An 18,284-nucleotide genomic window follows, 5' to 3' on the forward strand; every position below is an offset into this window, starting at 1 on the left:
TTGACTCCTAAAAAGTTGTTGTTTTTAAAATAAACTTATTATTTTGCAAAATAATATGAATAAAAATGAACTCTGTTGGTCGTACTCCAAGTCAAAGCTCGATCTTTGCTCCTAGGTAGATACTTTATTATTTTATTTATTTCTTAGAAATGGGTCTGAAATGGATTTTGTGAAATTATATACAAATATCTTTTCTTAAATTTAGCCACATCGTATTTCGGTACGTTCAGTGACAGCGAATCGACGGACTTCTAGAGATGCTGCGTGTACTATGGTTATTGGAAAAGATGTTCCATTAGGGCCAACCAATGTGAAAGCTAGTCGTGTGACTGCTACATCGGCTGTGATATCTTGGTTGCCGAGCAACAGCAACTACCAGCATACAGTCTGCGTGAACAATGTGGAGCTGAGAACGGTCAAGCCGGGAGTCTATCGGCACACCATTACTGGTCAGTACACGTCAAATGTTCACTTACATAATCTTCTTTTTTCTGCAATGCTGTTAAGCGCAACGTGATGCATAAAAAACATTAACTTTCAACTTCTGAAATTTAAATCAAATAAAATGTTGGAGAAGTTAGAATACAATTAAGATACATCATGAAAGAAAGAGGTAAAACACCATATACGAGGGGGTACCCAAAAAAACCGGAATTATTTTTTAAAAGCTATTTATTTACAAATTTTTTACAGAACAACCTTATCCCCTTCAAAATACTCTCCATTACAACTAATACATTTGTCCCACCGGTGCTTCCACTGTTCGAAACATTTTTTGTAGTCATCTTTAGAAATGGCTGACAGCTCCTTCTTCGTTTTTTTCTTGACCTCTTCAATGTTGTCAAATCGGTGACCTTTCATGCCCTTTTTCATGCGTGGAAATAAGAAAAAGTCGCACGGAGCCAGGTCAGGCGAGTAAGGTGCGTGGGGCAGCGGAACCATGCCATTTTTAGCCAAAAACTGTGTAACAGAGATGGCTGTGTGTGCTGGTGCATTGTCGTGGTGGAAGAACCAGTCTCCTGTTTGCCACAAATCGGGTCTTTTTTTTGGCGAACACTATTGCGCAATCTTTTCAAAACTTCCAAATACAAGGTTTGATTGACGGTCTGACCTGGGGGGACAAACTCTGAATGGACTACGCCTTTGGCATCAAAAAAGCAAATCAGCATTGTTTTGATGTTTGACTTGACTTGACGACATTTTTTTGGTCGGGGTGAAGATGACGTCTTCCATTGGCTCGACTGTTGCTTTGTTTCTGGGTCATAACCATAGCACCATGACTCATCACCAGTAATGACCTTTGACAGAAAGTCTGGATCAGTTTCAAGCTGTTGTTTCAAAGCACGACATGTTTCAACTCGATGTTCTTTTTGATTGTCAGTCAGAACTCGAAGAACAAACTTGGCAGCAACCCTTTTCATCCCCAAATCTTCCGTTAAAATTCGCTGAACCAAACTCCAAGATAACCCACTACTCTCTGACAGTTGATCAATTGTCTGTCGACGGTCTGTGAACACCAGCTCTCGAATTTTTTCAACATTTTCGTCGATTCGGGCAGTTGATGGACGTCCAGAACGAGGTTTGTCATCAATCGACATGTCGCCATTTTTAAACCGAGTAAACCACTCGTATACTTGAGTTTTTCCCATAGCGTCATCTTTGTAAGTTGTTTTCAACATTAAAACACTTTCAGCAGCATTTTTGCCGAGTAGAAAACAAAATTTCAGAGCTGCACGTTGTTCACTTAAACTTGCCATCATAAAAAACGAAAAAAGAACAAAACAGCGCTGGTAAAAACAATCACTGCAGATGAACAGAACAAGCCAGGCAGACAACACAGGCAGGACTGAACTGGCAAGGAATTGCGCTATACACGTCTAGCGGCAGAAATGCGTACTACATAAGCTCCATGTGCGGCAACGCAATTCCGGTTATTTTTGGGTACCCCCTCGTATTATGCAAATATAAAACATTATTTTCGATTCAAGCCTAAGTTTTATAAAAAGAACACAGGATTTTTAAATGACACCCAAAAAAACCTTCCTTTTTTGAGCTGTATTTATACAATGTATTAGTGCTATCCATTCTACTTGCCGCTATCGTAGCACCTAACTGAAATATCAACTCAGAAACAAAAGTTGATTGTTTATAATGTTTACTTAAGCCAGATAATTAGTAAAAATTCATATTTTGAATGCAATTTGTAAATTAAAACTTAAGAGAATGAATGTAAGAGTAAATAGTGCGAATGTTTTCACGAGATGTTTCCTCAAGTTGTACTCGCTAATTATATTATGTAAATTTAAACCACTTTGCAGGTCTGGCGCCGAACACAGTATACCGGGTAACTGTCAGAGCGAAGAATATCAGAGCGCCACATTTTGACGAGAAATCGAACATACCTGTTGAGAGGTATTCCTGTCACATAGACTTCCGAACTCTACCTAAAGGTATATCTGTAATAAACTTTAATGTATAATATTATTAGAAACAAATATTACTAATTTTTAATTTAAGGTGCGTCAATAATTAAGATGATCGGCGCCTGCAGTCTTTTTTAGGCAAAGTCGGCTTCGATTTTCCGTCGAAGACAAAACTGTCCATCGCCAGAGGGGGATCTGTAGAAGAAAAGAATTTGCTATGAAGAGAAAAATCTAAGCTGAACATAAACTCCTGGCATCTCCGCGTTCTGAGTTCAGCACACCCTACCATTTAACTGTTCTTTTCATTTTTAATTAATTCCATTTATCAACTTATATCATCGAAAGGCCCTATATCCAAGGTACTGAAACAAATATACTTTATATTGATGAATTTGTTGGTCTCGGTTTTCCCTGGACTACAGAATTCTGTTCATCTTCAAGCTAGAAATCTATTTCCGGAGCATGCCTCATTCTTAACCTGTTTATACAGATCTATTTGCTCACCCGAACTCCATGAAACTCATCAAGAAAATAGGGATTATCACCGAGCAGATTTTCGAAAGTGATCTCAGAAGCATGCCCAAAACTATGAAATTATGTAGAAACTTGTTGAATCTACTGGGCGTCTACTTGCCGGCACAATCCTTAGTACCATCTTGGCAAAATTACATGAATAAAAAGGGGGTTAAGCCTTACGCTGGCGTGTAATATCCATTATCAGGAAGTATGAGAAAATAGCAAGGATGTTTATTAGATTTTAAATCTAGTGAAAACTACCAGGGTATATACCAAAGTGTAAACTACTTCCATCTGAGGTTTAAGTCTTCCAGACCGAACACAGCTTTTTATATGCACAGCTTTACTGATTGCAATTTTTGTTCCACACGACACTTCAACTAAATAAGTTTCCACTCTGCACATATTTTGACTACTTCGCTTCATCTAATACTTATCGCGAGCTTTCACAAGAAAACATTTCTTACCTCTAGTAAGAGTATTGTTTGTATTCGTGCATATTTTAATTGTAAGCTTTTTATGGAATTATAGTGATGAGTGTTTTTATTTTATTTTATTTTATTTTTTTAATAGTGGATTTAAAAACCATGGAGTGTGTGGTTGTCTTTAGGCGTTAATCTTTCATAACTGAAAATTGCGGAAAGTTCAAATTTGATATTTCGGATAATTGTCGTACTGGTTCTGTTTTTTGTGATTTTTTTCGGTAAGTACAACCCAGGTTTCTTTTAATTCTTCGATACAACAACTATGCAATATCATTGGGCCCTACCATTGGTCAAAAAAAATCATTTTCAAAGAACTTTGATTTATAGGGTTTAGGAAGAACTAGGATTTCTTTGGAGAAAACTTTTACAATAATATTAGAAAACTCCATTATAATAAAAATTAACGTTCCGTTAACACCTAAAATGATATACAGTAAATCATATACAGTAAGATCACACTAAAATGGAGAAAATATAGAGGAGAGCCTACTCCTTTCGTTAGACTAAATTTCTAGACTGAACTTTCCAGAGAAAGTGTAACTTTGTAAAGCGGTATCTGCAGTATAAATAAAATTGTAGGATCAATTTTCGAGTAAATTTTAAAAAACTAAAGTCGATTTTGTGAACCATAAGGTTGAACGATTTTGGTCAAAACTTTACTGTCGGATTTACTGGTAACACCTCTACCATCAATTTAAACTATTTATATTGCAAATTTTAACCTTCTATTTTTTTGAAGTTCTTGTATTTTATATTTGAGTAGATCTTGGAAAACGAAATCTACATTAACTCTTTTATGATGGATAAATGGGGATTATTCTTTGATGTGGTGTGGTAGGCTCCACGGTAGCCGAGCGGTTTGAGGCGAGGCCCGCAATGCTAAGATTTATTGTGGCGCTGGGTTCGATTCCCCCGTTCTAGCCTTCGATTTTATTTCATAGTCAATATGATAAATTTATAGTCAAGTACATTTTCTACTCGTCTCCTTCCACGGTAACCACGGTAGTTGGCGTATAAAGCCTGCCTGAAAAAATAGACGTAATTTATAGTCAAGTACATTTTCTACTCGTCTCCTTCCACGGTAACCACGGTAGTTGGCGTATAAAGCCTGCCTGAAAAAATAGACGTAATTTTCACTTTCTATTTTTATAGCTGGTAACTGTAATGCTAGCCTTTTGTGACATTCTGATTGAGTTAAATATAGTTGTAAGTTATTTGTGTCACTGTAACAAGTTAGAATCGTGTGACTACATGTAAGGATAGTTGACTAAATATATGTGGGTATTGTTGACTTTTAGTCGAGTAAAGTAATCGCCTATTTTTTCAGGCGGAGCTTAACGTCCAACTACCAATTAGGTGTCGCGGACGGGGGCGGAAGCTCATACTTTACTGTAAACAATTTTTTCTAACAAATAAACGCTGGATTTGAACTGAAAATCTCCCACTTACAAAGCCACGCTATTGACCATTAGACCAATACCCGCCCCCTTTTAGTTGAATATAACCCATTTTTGTCTTGAAGGGCGTCAAAACCTGGTCATTGGCGCCCGGAGCCTTTTTCAGAATAAAATCAGCCTCCGGACTGTGACCTATCGTTACAGACTACACTTTCCATCACACTAGGCAGTGAGTTTTAAAAAGCTAATAGAAAAAAGAAGGTCCACTAAGGTGCAGGACCTGAGTCTAGTGTGGCTCTTATCCTCTATTTCCATCTCTTACAAAACTGATACTAAGGTTCCTTTTTCTCCAGGCGCTACAAAGTGAGTGAAGTATTCGTAGCTTGCAGTTAAACTTGTTTCTTAAGTTGATCTGACTGTAGCGTGGGATACAGTCTTTGGTTCGCGATTTTTAAATATTTCTTAGAGTTCTTTTATGAACGGGATAGATGAGTACACTTCTATGATTTACCTGACCTAGTGGTGTAATATTATATACTGGAATTAACACTTATTAGCAATGTGTTTTTCTCTCCGCTTAATTTGTTTAAGTGACCTCGTGGTTAGGTAGTCCGCGAATGCTGTTTCATTGTTCAAGTGAATGTGGTTTTTTGATGTTTTATTTGGTTATATCAATTGTATTAAACGTTTGGCGATTAGTTAAAATCTTATCCAAGACCAAATTCTTAATCAAAACAAATCAGAGTTCAAAACTATAAATAAATAAACAGATAAGAATAAATAGCAGGCAGGTTACCATGATATTTAAAAATCTGCACGAATGCGATTATTCCTCTTACGTGGAGTAAGCGAAATTTGAAAAAAGTCAATTAGATCTGTGTTAATTGCATTAAGAGAAACTTGTGTGCGTGTTTCGGTTGCACAGTATCTGACTGCAATTTTAATAAATTTATTTGATCCAAATTAGGCTAGTTTTAACCAAATTGCCTTTTTTAAATTAAAACAAAAGGCGAAATTTCGCCTGGCATGTAAACTAGTGTACTTGTAGTTTGTAAAATATTACTGAATTTAGAAATTTAGAAATATGCTAGCCGTTTCAGATACAAGCTTTAATTTTGCTGAAATTTTAAATGCATGATAGTGTTTGATTTTAGTTAGATACCAGCAAATAGTGCACACTGTGAGATCATAAACAGGCTTGCCATCAAAACTACGTTACTTTACCACCAAATGCTACCATTTACATTTAATAAGCCAAGATAGCAAAAGTATTGCAGAAATCCAAAAATTATGCCTAAAAATAGACCCATTTTTTTGGGTCGTTGGATTTGCCAAAAAGAGACTCCCGTACTCTAGTTTCAGATTTGGAGAAGTGATTCAATTTTCTCCTCCCGAAGAACGTGCGCATGGACAGAAACAAGTAATATCGGATAGAGCTAGATTTGAAAAGAGTAAAGGAAGAACAATACCATCATGTTGTTTTTTTTTCTTTTAGTCTGTCGAACAGAATCAGTCTGAGCGTATTCTTGCTGGAACAAGTTTTATGCAATTTGGATCAAAGTTGGATTACGTTGGGTCATTTATTGAGTAAAATTCTTATTAGTTGTTGAGGCAGGAAATGTCTGTATTCATGACACGACCATCGAGCAGGGGATTCGTAATGAATACAGTTATATAGTTCAATAATACTCAAGATATCGACTTTTTCTATGGCTCTAATGCTCTCTGCTTACTGCCACTTTTGCAAACGTACGCATATGATCAGATTGTACTCGGAACGTTTTCTGTTAAGTTTTACTAACGTTGCACGATGGCCTTCTTAAAACAGTCATTTTTTATAAAAGAGGATCACGACTATTAAATTTGTGAAATTAAAGTTGAGCAGTACTCTAATCAGTGGAATGGATCAATGACCTTCTTCGATTCCCCATAAAGCACAGCCAGGCTTTTCTGGATGAGGAGATTTCAATGTTCCTTATTATTGACAGCCATGCTATTATTCAAGGAGGATTTATATGCCTGTAGTTACCAAGAGGGGGGCATTCACTCTTTAAAACCCTCCAAAATTCTGAGATTGGTAAGATATCTCAACTTGTTTAGGGTTCCTCAAAATCTCCCTAGCCCAGCAAGGGGATACAATAGATCTAAAAAGTTAGCCATGCGAATACCATTAAATTCCATTAATAACAAAACAATCTTTATTTTGACTCCCAATTATTTGATGGATGTAGTTTTTAAGGGATATTTCCAGCTAAGACAGGGATCATCGTCCTGATGAAATTTGCCTTTTTTTCTATGAAAGCAGTTAGAGATCCAAACTAGCGCAAGCCGTTAATCTGATACAAAACTCTTAATTCTGCACTAACCGCTAATCTATCACAAGCCGCTATTCCTGTAGAAACTATTGACTAGCACAAACTGCAAGTCGCTAACTTGCACAAAGATATGACATGCACAAACTGCAAGTTACTCACCTGCGAAAAGGCGCGTCTAGCACAAACTGCCAATTATAGCACATGGCGTTTATCTTGCACAAAAATTCACCTAGCATAAGGCGCTGTCCTTGCACAAGATGCTGATTAGCTCAAGATTAGCTCAAACTAGCACGAGAATCAAACTAACACACGGCGCTATTTTAGCACAAAATAAAAACGTTTAATTTTTATAATCATATCAGCATATGATGCATATTCATCAGTGATTGAATGTATTTGAGTGGTGGCTGCAATCAAGATAGCTGAGACAAGCCCAGTCTTGCTATCTTGCATGTTAGCTTTATTGCCGGCTAAATGAACAGCACTAGCTTGCTTTTGTACACTTCACAAAAAAAATCTATCATAACTATTCAAATTATAAAGTTCAAAGTGACTTGCTCTGTTACTAGCTCGTCGTGTGCAAAATTCTCCAAAAAAAAGCTCCACCAAAAAGCAACTTTGTTTTCGATCCGATTGGCTAACTTCTGGCGGGTTGTGTTTACATGATTTTGTGCTTATCTACATTTTTCAAACTTGGACAAGCTGTTTTGGCTTAGGTGCTTACATAGCTGTTTAAACAACTCAACGTGGCCATTTGAAGCTTGAACTTCCTCCAAATTTAAGATTACATACGTATACGCCCTCTCACACATAGACCTTGCGCTAAAACATTATTTTTCTTATTTTATAGCATTACATTTTGGGGCATCAAAAAATGTACTTCTAAGAGGAACATTAATTTGGAAAGTACGACACGATCGCAATACGAGTAAAAAAAGTATAGTAAAGTAATTGCCTATTTTTTCAGGCCGGCTTTACGTCCAACTACCAGTTAGGTGTCGTGAACGAAGGCGACTAGCAAACATACTTTACTGTAAATATGTTTTAATAACCATTAAATAAAATCCAAGGCCTAAAACCTGGAAACGAACCCAGTACCACAATTACATATTAGCTTTACAGGTCTCGCCTCTAACCACTCGACTACCGTGATGCCTGCAATACGAGTGAAAGAAAGTAGAGTTTGAGGAGAGTGAGTGAGTTTGATCTATGTTTAAATCTCGAATCAGCTACATTAAAATAGAAAAAAACTAAAAGGGGCAAGTTAACAACGATATTAATAAATATTAGCCGAATGTTTAGCAAAACCTCACCTCTAATGAATATAATATACCTGTTTAATTTTTAAAATTACCGTTTGGAATTACCTTCCCATTTTTTCCGGTGAATATTTTTAAAAAATTTGAATTTCCAGCTGTAAGAGATACATTTTGTAAGACAAATAAAAGTTAAGAGTAAAGAAATCGCCTATTTTTCCAAGCTTGGATTAGTGTTCAGTTACCAATTAGCCAACACATTTCAGTTTTTTTTTTAAGAAATAAAAAGTAGCTAAACGTGGGATTCAAACTGGGGATCTCTCACTTACAAAACCACGCTTCGTAACCACTACACCATTTCCGATTTAGCAAGATAGCCTCAGTAAATATTTGACAGGGACTGGGGGGTGACTCCAACCTCTGATCAAACTGTGAGAAAAACGACGATTTCTTATATTCTGTCTGATTGCGATGCAATAGTTCACGATTTGAAATTTCTTTCATTTGAGAACCAGTAGAGATAATACGCAAAAAGAGTGGTTGAAAAACACTGGCCCCTGTAAAAAAAAATGTAGGTTACTCTTTCTAGGACTACAAGAAGTCGTACAATAAGCCTCGTTTGGTTACAGAACCATGGGATCAGGGCCCGCTAAATTTTCTATTCTAAATAAATCTAATGAGGAGAAGTTGGTTCTATAGTAGATGAAAAACACTAAGACTTATATTGTTCCCTGGCACTTAAATTCAATAAATTCTGCTATAAATTCATATAACTGAAATTTGAATCACAGTAGAAGCAGAAAACTATTTCTATACTGAAATAATTATTAACCAACATTAAAGTTACAAGTTTATCATTACAGAACGCTATTTGAGGATCAGGAACTTTAGATTTGAAGCCCTAAATTATTGGCTGCCATATTTACTATCCGAAAATCCAAAATAGTTCTTTGAATTTTTTCTCTCTTTTCTTTTCTCTTCACATTACCGGCTTCCTGCAGTAATTTTCAATTTTCCAACTGGAACCAAAAACAAAATAAGATAAATCCTAGCCATTTGGCAAGCCTAATGCTTCAGACCACTTCTACCTGATATGATCTATATTTTTGATAACTAGAGACTGATACAGATGTTTGTTTCTTGCTTGCATGCGGATCAGGCTGTAAAGGTGAATATATATCTTTAATTAGTTTATATTTTATTTAATTAACTTAATTAAATATTTGTGTATTTAATATAGGAATAAATACTTCATATTATTTGCAAGTATACTTAAATGTACTCCATACTAAATGTAACGTTGTTGTGTTGTTTATAAGCCGTCAGAAGACGGATTTTATTGTGATGTGAACAAAAGTAGATAAATAACTGAGTTCAAATGTTACTTTGTTTTCAAATGTCGACGTAAAATGTAACAAATTTACTCACACGACTTTCTCTTACTGCAATTATTAAAGTAATAAATAAGCAGTTTTTAGATTCTCTCTCATGAAATAAAAAATGACAATTTTTCGATAAAAATCAGTTCATTATTAACAGTTTTTTTTTTTTTTCAAAATGAATGTTAGCTTAAAATATTATATATAAATGGGGTGGAGATGAAGGGATTAAGAATGTCTGACAGCAATTAGTTTAGTTTCCTCCAGAAGGTAAATTAAAACAGTTTAATAATTGATTTTTTTAATTATTGCCTTGTGCGTTGGAAAAAATTAACATCATAGAATCCAACAGATAAATGTAATAACAACCTAGAACATTCTAACTTCGATTTACTTTCTAATAACGAAAACAACGTTTCCAGTTTCCTGAAACCTTTTTTCCTCCTGCATTTACTTTTTAGAATAAACAGGTTCACTTGCAACATATGAAAAAAAATCAGAAGAAATATTGTATATTAAATGAATTAACCATTACGATGGAAAGTAGCAGTATTACACAATGTAAGTTTCAGTTAATCTCATTAACTAACTTAGTATCGTTGGACGAAAACATATTACGAAAAACATGTGATGGTCAACTTTCACGACTTTCTGATATCGCAACTTACATTATCACAGTAATAAGGAGACTGCATAACGCGTATCATTAGAACTAAAAATCTAAACTTAGCTAGTTCAGCAGGATTAATTTTACTGGATATTCATTCATACGAAGTAGCAGCAGAAGCAACTGAAAGTATTTCAAACTCTCATTTGAAATGCTTCAGGATCATAAGTTGGTTGAGAACCACAACATTGTCATAGGATTTCTCCAACATGTTTAAGAATATCTAGTTGTCTTGGACAATAACTGCAACTGATTCAAACCAGAGCGCTACAACTCAGCGAATCACATCTTTGAATCAAATTTTAGTGACAACATATGTCCATGTGATGGTAATACTTTTATCAAGTCATTGCATGAAGTTAGTTTGTTAGTGTGTTACTACATTGTTTTATTTAGCATTGATGTGTGTGTGTGTTGTGTGTGTGTGCACACACAATGTTTGATTCAACAGCTTATCTGTGCTTATGTGTGCAATAATCCTTGTAGATAGGATCAGCACTTTGTGTTATAATCTAGTCGTTCAGCTATTCCAGTTTTTGGAACTCTCGTTTCTGCTGTGAACTCATTCAGGTGGACTGCAAACAAACTACCTAGGGGAGGGGAATGAGGCTACGCTGCCTTTTTCACTCTAAACCTCAGCACTAGCTGATACGAGTATAAACAAGCAAGTAACGGTCTTACCTGCAAAACTTAACTCTTGAATGTGTTGCTTACTTGTGGAAATAATTGAATTGCCAATACACCAGTGCTGGCTAGAATCGTCATGCAGGACCTTAAGTTCTGGATTATCAAACTTCCAAAAAATGCTATTTATTAAAATTTGTTTGATAAGGACACAATAACAATAGTTCGGGAAAAAATTACCTAACTATAGTAAATATCTACATAATTATAACACAGTTCACTCATTCAATTAACAATTCGTGATCGTTCCTAGATTTTTCTTATCCTTAAAGGAAATAGTGGAACTTTAAAAACAGTTCCACCACAACCCAGTATTCATCTACGGCACACATCACCCATGTGCACATTAGTATAATAAAGCATAAAACATTCAAAACTGGCATTTGCGGAATACACATGAAGCGATAAGATATGCACAATAAATCCTTACAAAATACGTCTACGGTTTCATAACTAAAACAGAAAGCAACCAATATGGTCTTGTCATCAGCAAGTGAAAATGCATCAGATAAAACATCATCTAAAGAACGATAGCCATCGTGTAGGTACACGACTTTGTTAAATTGCTGAAACACACTGCTTATCGATCAATCTCGTTCTTACAATTTCATAAAAGCACAAAAATAAAACATTTCTTTCGTGAAATATGCTTTATATACTCAACAATAAACTAGTAGCAGTTAAGAAAGAAAAAAGTAAAAAATAAATAAACATAAAATTAAATAGTGAAACCTAAAAGAAGTCTAATAGTAAATATTAAGTTGAAAAAATTAAATAGGGTCCAGATCAGAGACTGTAGATACGATTATTACAATTTAACACTCCTTGAAACCTCATACATAAAGCTTACACATTCATCGCTTATATAGAATACCCATCGTTAAAAGTTTACAAATCTTATAAATACTGCACCATTATTCTTATAGAAAGGTAGTATACACACACAGTAACGGTTCCATGAAAGAAAATTACCATAAAAACAGGACAGTGAAAAAACAGAACATTGAAAAAACCGAATAAGTCAAATTTTGAACTATGCATTTTTCATTTTTTCTGTACAAACAGGGCACCTTCATACTAAGAGGAAAGTTTAAAGTTTTATAACTATCAACAAAAAAAGTTATCTCTTTGTAAAAAGTGCTTCTTAAAAAAAAAAAAAAAATTGAGAAACGTCTTTATAGTTTTTGTTAAGGTACCAGTTAGACGAGTAAAAATGCTGTGAAATGGGGTTATACTGTTCGGTAATTTCATGTAATGATTTTTCAATATAGAACTAAAATTTAAGTATAAAGATTTTTTAAACAAATGTTTATTAAAAAGCTTTTCGAGATAAATATACATTTTTTAATATCATCAAAATGGATTTGTTTGAGGAAGAAATTAAAAAATAAAAATGAATAAATAAAATTCCAATATAGAAAAATAAAACATTAATAAAATTGGTGAAAAGGTAAGGTAATATATTTCATTATTATTATCCGTGCTTTCAATCCATTAATATTTAAAATTCCAACAAATGAACTCAAAATAAAAAATAAAGCACATTCCAATAAAAAATGTAAAACAAAAAAAAAAATTTAACGTAGTAGTCAATTTAGTTGACTGATCAAGGCTATAATTCAAATTTGAGACCTAAAACTTGTCATAGCAATACTTATTACAATTTTGGCACTACCTCCTAGCATAGGCCTTAGTCTTCACCAAGAATTCTCTCCAACGGTCTCGGACCTACGAATGATCGTAGCAATTATGCGTGAAATCCCAGGCGTCAAAGTTCATTATCAACCACTCGCGTAAGTTTACTACTGTGTTATTCCAACAAGACTAGAAGACCATTCGAAAGTTCGTGGGTCTCTTGACAGGCAACTACATACTGAGTAACAGTGTTCCCTCTAATTTTTTGTGACCTGTGTGCGCACTTTTTTAGGTGTGTGCAATTTTTTCCAAAATAAACAAATTTTGTGCGACAATTTAAAAAAGTGCATATAATAAAAAAAAAAGACAATACAATAATAGTATTAATATTCAGCCAAATTTTGTACCTACTTATACGCATTGACTCGATCGTACAGCATACCACACATTACAACGGAACCCAATGAAAAATCTACCCTAAAATCAAGTCAACACAATAGTTCGTGAAGACAGAATTTAGCTGATTACTGTGGCTTCCCTTTTCCATTCAAATGAAAAATAAGAAAATTTAAATACTTACAATGTGATAACGTTGTCTGCTTCTAATTTTTTAAATTAACACATTCGTCAAAACAAACAAACAAGAACGACAATTCACAATTACTTATTATTGAACAATTTTAGAATTAAGGATTACATTTTTTATGAATGGCATTTATTTTATAACTTCTCTCTCCAGCCTTTTGGTTTTAACCATTCTGCATAAATTTAACTTAAATTTACATTGTTTCCGTCATTTATATATGATTTTACTCTCATCAGCATATCCATATGTTCCTGCAATCAATTTCTTTGTTTCGTTTTAATCAAAAAATTTTTGTGCGCGCAAATATTTTTCATGTGCGCTATGTTTAAATTTATATGCGCGCGCACACGCGCGCAGCTTAGAGGGAACACTGCTGAGTAAGCCTATACATCGTACAGAAAACCTGTGTAGGATGAGCAGGAAGGTCAAAAATATATCACAATTATAATGCTCATCAGAAAACGGACGTTAATAAATGACCAACTTCAAGTAAAGGCAGTGAAGTTTATTTTTATTCTTAAAGTTTTAACAAAATATAGTAAATGGTGCATTAGGTTAAAAATATTTCGTTGATATCTAGCGAGAAGGTCCAAGAAAACTGAAAAAATTCAAGTAAATTGACACTCCCGAACAACTTACTTCATTTAAGCTCGAATTAATGTAACCAATTCAAGTATTAACATACAATACTCAGACGTTAGATACGTGTAACACCTACAAAGCAGTAATTAGAGCCTTCGTATTTCACGCCATACTTATATATAAAGTATAATGTAAGCATACTCTAGCGGCAGAATGTATTGGCAGGTCTCCCTGAACCTCCCGTGGACATCCAGGTAGAGGCTGGTCCTCAAGACGGAACTCTGCTAGTCACGTGGCAACCACCTTCCTCGGCGTCGCCGCACACCGCAGGATCTTTGGTCACTGGCTATGCAGTCTACGCGGACGGTAAGAAGGTGACAGATGTGGATAGTCCTACAGGCAAGCTATTTTTTTTTAAATGTGATCTAATCTATTCATCTTGACCTTTAAAATATCAGTTGAATAAAAAAGGTCTTAGTTTTTTTTCTCATTCATTTTGTTTCCATAATTACAGGCGACCATGCGCTAATCGACATCAACAAGCTACTTGGACTGAACCCAAAACAGGTAACAGTGAGGACGAAATCCAAGGACAATCAGTCTTCAGATAGTCTGCCAACGCCCATACCTATGCACATGCTGAAGGGCAAGCAGCATAACGGCAAGGTAAACTGCTAGATAGTAAATTCAGCCGGCCAGCCGACCCGCTAGCAAACACGCACACCACTTTCTTTTCAGCGGTAAAAAAGCAGCACCTATCAACTCCCCTAAACCCTGTAACAATCAATTTTGTAAAAAAACGTTCCAAACAAAAGAGATAGGCCTATAAGAAAAAAAAAAAAAACTTCGTTCCCTTATCAACTGATATCCTTTAAACTCAAAAAATTGACATTTAACTTTAATTCCCATTTTACTGATCTGAGAAATGTAAATTATCCTGAACTGTAGCATTTTGACAGGCCTTATTTCACCTCTTTAAAAAAAAACTCATGGTTTTTTTTGGGGGGGGGGCAATGAACCAATGGGTTATTATGCCCTAAATCTCATGTTAAATGTTTCAAAATTAAAAATAATACATCCAAAAATGACCTCGCTCTTAATTTATTTTTAGTTTAGTTCTTGAAACCTTGTAGGGGCCTCGCTTCCCGAGTAATTTCCTCCACTCGTCTCTCTCTCTAACCCTGTACCTCTATCTAGTTACACCCAGTTTTTCAATATCCTTCTCAACTTCTCAATCCATCTTCTCGGTCTACCGACTTTCCTTCTTCTTTCAGCTTTATTTTTATACAACTTTCTAGCTGTCCATACGCTCTACATGTCCTAACCAGTCAAGTCATTTTCTTTAATTTCAGCTACTATATCTGGCGACGCATATAGCTCACTGAGTTCACTACTTTTTATTTTTATTTTCCAAACTCTGTCATTCATTTTAGGGCCAAACAGTTTCTTCATTATCTTTTCTCTCCAAAACTCTCAACACACTCGTATTTCTATCATTCCGGCTCACTAACCATGTCTTAGATCTAAACGTTACTACCGGCTGGATAAAATTGAAACAGAAAGCTCTTAATTCCTTAATAGCATTAATCTGGAAAATAGAGTGGTTGGGGTGCAGTTAGTGTGTTAAGAAGGATATGCTAGCTTAGTTGTTCAATAGTATTGACCTAGTGAAAGAAATCAAAAAAAAAAAAAGGGGGATGTAGACTCGCTTACATCTAAGTAGATCTTGTAAGTTTCTTTGATTTGGAAGAAAAGGAAAGGTAAGCATTATGTTGACATCTGTCACGATATATCCAGACACGAACGGGTTCCCTTGACCGTGATATGCTACACATACGAAGACTTCTAACGTCCAAGAAAATAAATGTAAATGGGGTAGTTGGAACATTTTTACGTCTCTCAAGAATTAAACAAAAAAAAGTTGTCCAGTGGTAGCTATATGAGTTGCAGTAAGAAAAAGTGGTGTGTGTGCGCGTGTGTAAAGCTGGCAGCGAGTAGACTAGATGCCGAGCTGACACGGTAGCTCGCTAGTTCAAGTGATGTGTTTGTTTGTGTGTGAGATGGAGGATGATAGACGCGGCATCAATCTGCGCTACAGCTCGTCCTTGCCTGCACATATGCGACACCAGCATCGCCCAGGCCAGGTCATCGAGACCGAAGAGAACCTGTCTGACAAGGAGATCTACCCTAACAACCACATGAGCATCCCTTCCATTGGTATGTACTATCTCTACGTATATACTATAGTCCAAAGCCATAGAGCTAGCACTAATAATCTCAACTAGTGGAAAATTGCTGAGCTGGACTAAACATTCTCACAGTGTACCTTGCAACAATAATACGCTTGTCCTAACTAGGCTGACCATATTTTCATTCCTCAAAAACAGTTGGGCATTAGGTAATGAAACAAAGCAGGGTAAAATAGAGAAAACTTTAAAGTTTAGATTAGATGTATTGAACTTCATTAACAAAAACACGTTAACAAATTAACAGCCATACTGACTTAATACTGAAACAGCGGCCATTTGAATGTAAATTCTTAACTTGGAAAAATCAAGAAGCTTGATACCATTATGTGGGCATTTAGGGATGAGTTCAGTCTACTTTGTCTCTCTCTGCCCTCCATATTCTCGTAATTTCTTTCCTAAGCTAAGCATGATTTTTTAGCTGAAATACTTAAATTATCTGTTAAATTTTATAAATATAACATTTATCATTTATTTATGTTTATTTATTTATTATTATTCCTTAATTTATTTTCAAGAGTGTTGTCTGACCTATTATGATAAACATTCTTGTCTGTATATCAGATCTGTCATAATACCTACATAACATATTACTGTTAGTGAATAAAGGGGCGGGTTCTGTTCCCCCTAGGCACTGCAGCCAGAGTGACTTTATTTCCCTAGTTAAGAAGTTCATGCTGACTACTCATAAAGTTCAATAAACTGGCAGATTGTAAAAGGGTTGGTAGTATTTATAAGAGATAAACCGAATCAGCAAAAACTGTTTCCTGTATTAATGTTGAAGGCAGCTAGGTAGATATATGTGGTGTGTGTTGCAGAGATCACCAAGGACACGGCCAGCGAGGGCAACTACAGCGAGGAGGACTACGAGCGCATGAACCGCAGCTGCGGCCGGGGCGCGTACGAGCAGCGTACCGCACCTAGGGCGCGTCAGTATCACCACCCGGTCCACCACCAACGACATCACCGTCCCCACGAAAGGTACTGATCACATTGCCATTTTCTGGAATACCAAACGCGTGTTTTTCAACTTGTTGTTTAAGTCGCCGGACATCACTTTGCTTTGTAACTTTATTCTTAGAATATTGATTTTACTGGATGTTCTAGGGTTTCCACCAGTGGTATTCGCGTATCTTCTATTTTTTCCAAGAGCCAGAAATCTTTTATCGCAGATTAGCATCAGTCAGGATATTAGAGAAGGTTTTCTCGCCTCGTGTTATAGTCTCCTTGGAGATTAGACCAACCCATTGAGGGGGTACTCTATTTTCAGAGATTATCTTGTATCTTAAAATATCTTAACAGCAGAATTATTTGGCATGAGCACTCTGTTAGTACGGGTCAATGTTTGATATTATCAGGATGACTGCTGGTGAGTAATTGTACAGCAGAGGCTAGAAAGATGGACTTGTATGTCGCTTGCTTACTCTAATTAACTATCTTTCCAGCCCTATAGCACCAAACACCAAATAGATAATGTTTCTCGGAACAGCTCAAGGCTTCCTCAAAACGCTCACACTAAATAAAATCTAGTCACTGCTACCTCTATGTCACTCCGTCAAAGTCTTCAAACTTACCACGCCAGCGGGCTGTCCGCGACTCCAGACGGAGAAGAAGCTGATTTAGTTTACTGGAACGCTATTAGTGGAATTATTTGATTCTAACTCATATATTTTAAAAAATCATTCACCGAAGTAGTAAAATTAAACTGAAATAGATGAAAGGCAACTTCTGTACTGTGTAACCAGTCCTTTGAAGGGCAAAATACTTTATTCCTAGAAAATTAATTTTATGGGGATTGTAGGTTCGGGTGGCTGTAGGTTTCCTTCTGAAATTTCTCCAGATGATCAATGCCTCACTTTCCCAAGTTTCCCCACTCTTATCCCTTTTATGCCCTCTTCCATACTCTAAATATTATTTCAGAACCTAATAAGTCTGAATTTTATCAAAAATGGGATTTGAATATTCAAGTATCAAGTTTTATACACAATTTTTATTTAAAATTCTTTCCAGTGTTTTATACCAAATAACAGTCAACTTGAAATAAGATGATATCATAATGAGTAATAAAAATTATAACTGAAGAATATTAAAAATTGGCTCTTAAAAATTCACG

The 18,284-nt window shown here is 35.5% G+C and overlaps 1 protein-coding gene across 2 annotated transcripts in view; it reads left to right on the forward strand.

The window, feature by feature from the left end:
* LOC141461622 (RIMS-binding protein 2-like) overlaps nt 1-18,284 on the forward strand; it is a 91,789-nt gene that overhangs the window by 36,577 nt on the left and 36,928 nt on the right. Inside the window, exons 16-22 of one of the 2 annotated variants that reach the window (XM_074142790.1) lie at nt 206-449; nt 2,319-2,450; nt 9,552-9,560; nt 14,151-14,324; nt 14,440-14,591; nt 15,986-16,142; nt 16,990-17,152. In XM_074142790.1, the coding sequence (XP_073998891.1) occupies nt 206-449; nt 2,319-2,450; nt 9,552-9,560; nt 14,151-14,324; nt 14,440-14,591; nt 15,986-16,142; nt 16,990-17,152 (1,031 nt within the window). Of the gene's footprint in view, nt 1-205; nt 450-2,318; nt 2,451-9,551; nt 9,561-14,150; nt 14,330-14,439; nt 14,592-15,985; nt 16,143-16,989; nt 17,153-18,284 lie in introns of both variants that reach the window. The other variant, XM_074142791.1, reaches the window with a different exon arrangement.

The sequence above is a fragment of the Rhodnius prolixus genome, unplaced genomic scaffold (genome assembly GCF_049639745.1).
Source record: "Rhodnius prolixus isolate KJV_2025 unplaced genomic scaffold, Rpr scaffold_12, whole genome shotgun sequence".
In the NCBI taxonomy this organism is placed as follows: domain Eukaryota; kingdom Metazoa; phylum Arthropoda; class Insecta; order Hemiptera; family Reduviidae; genus Rhodnius; species Rhodnius prolixus.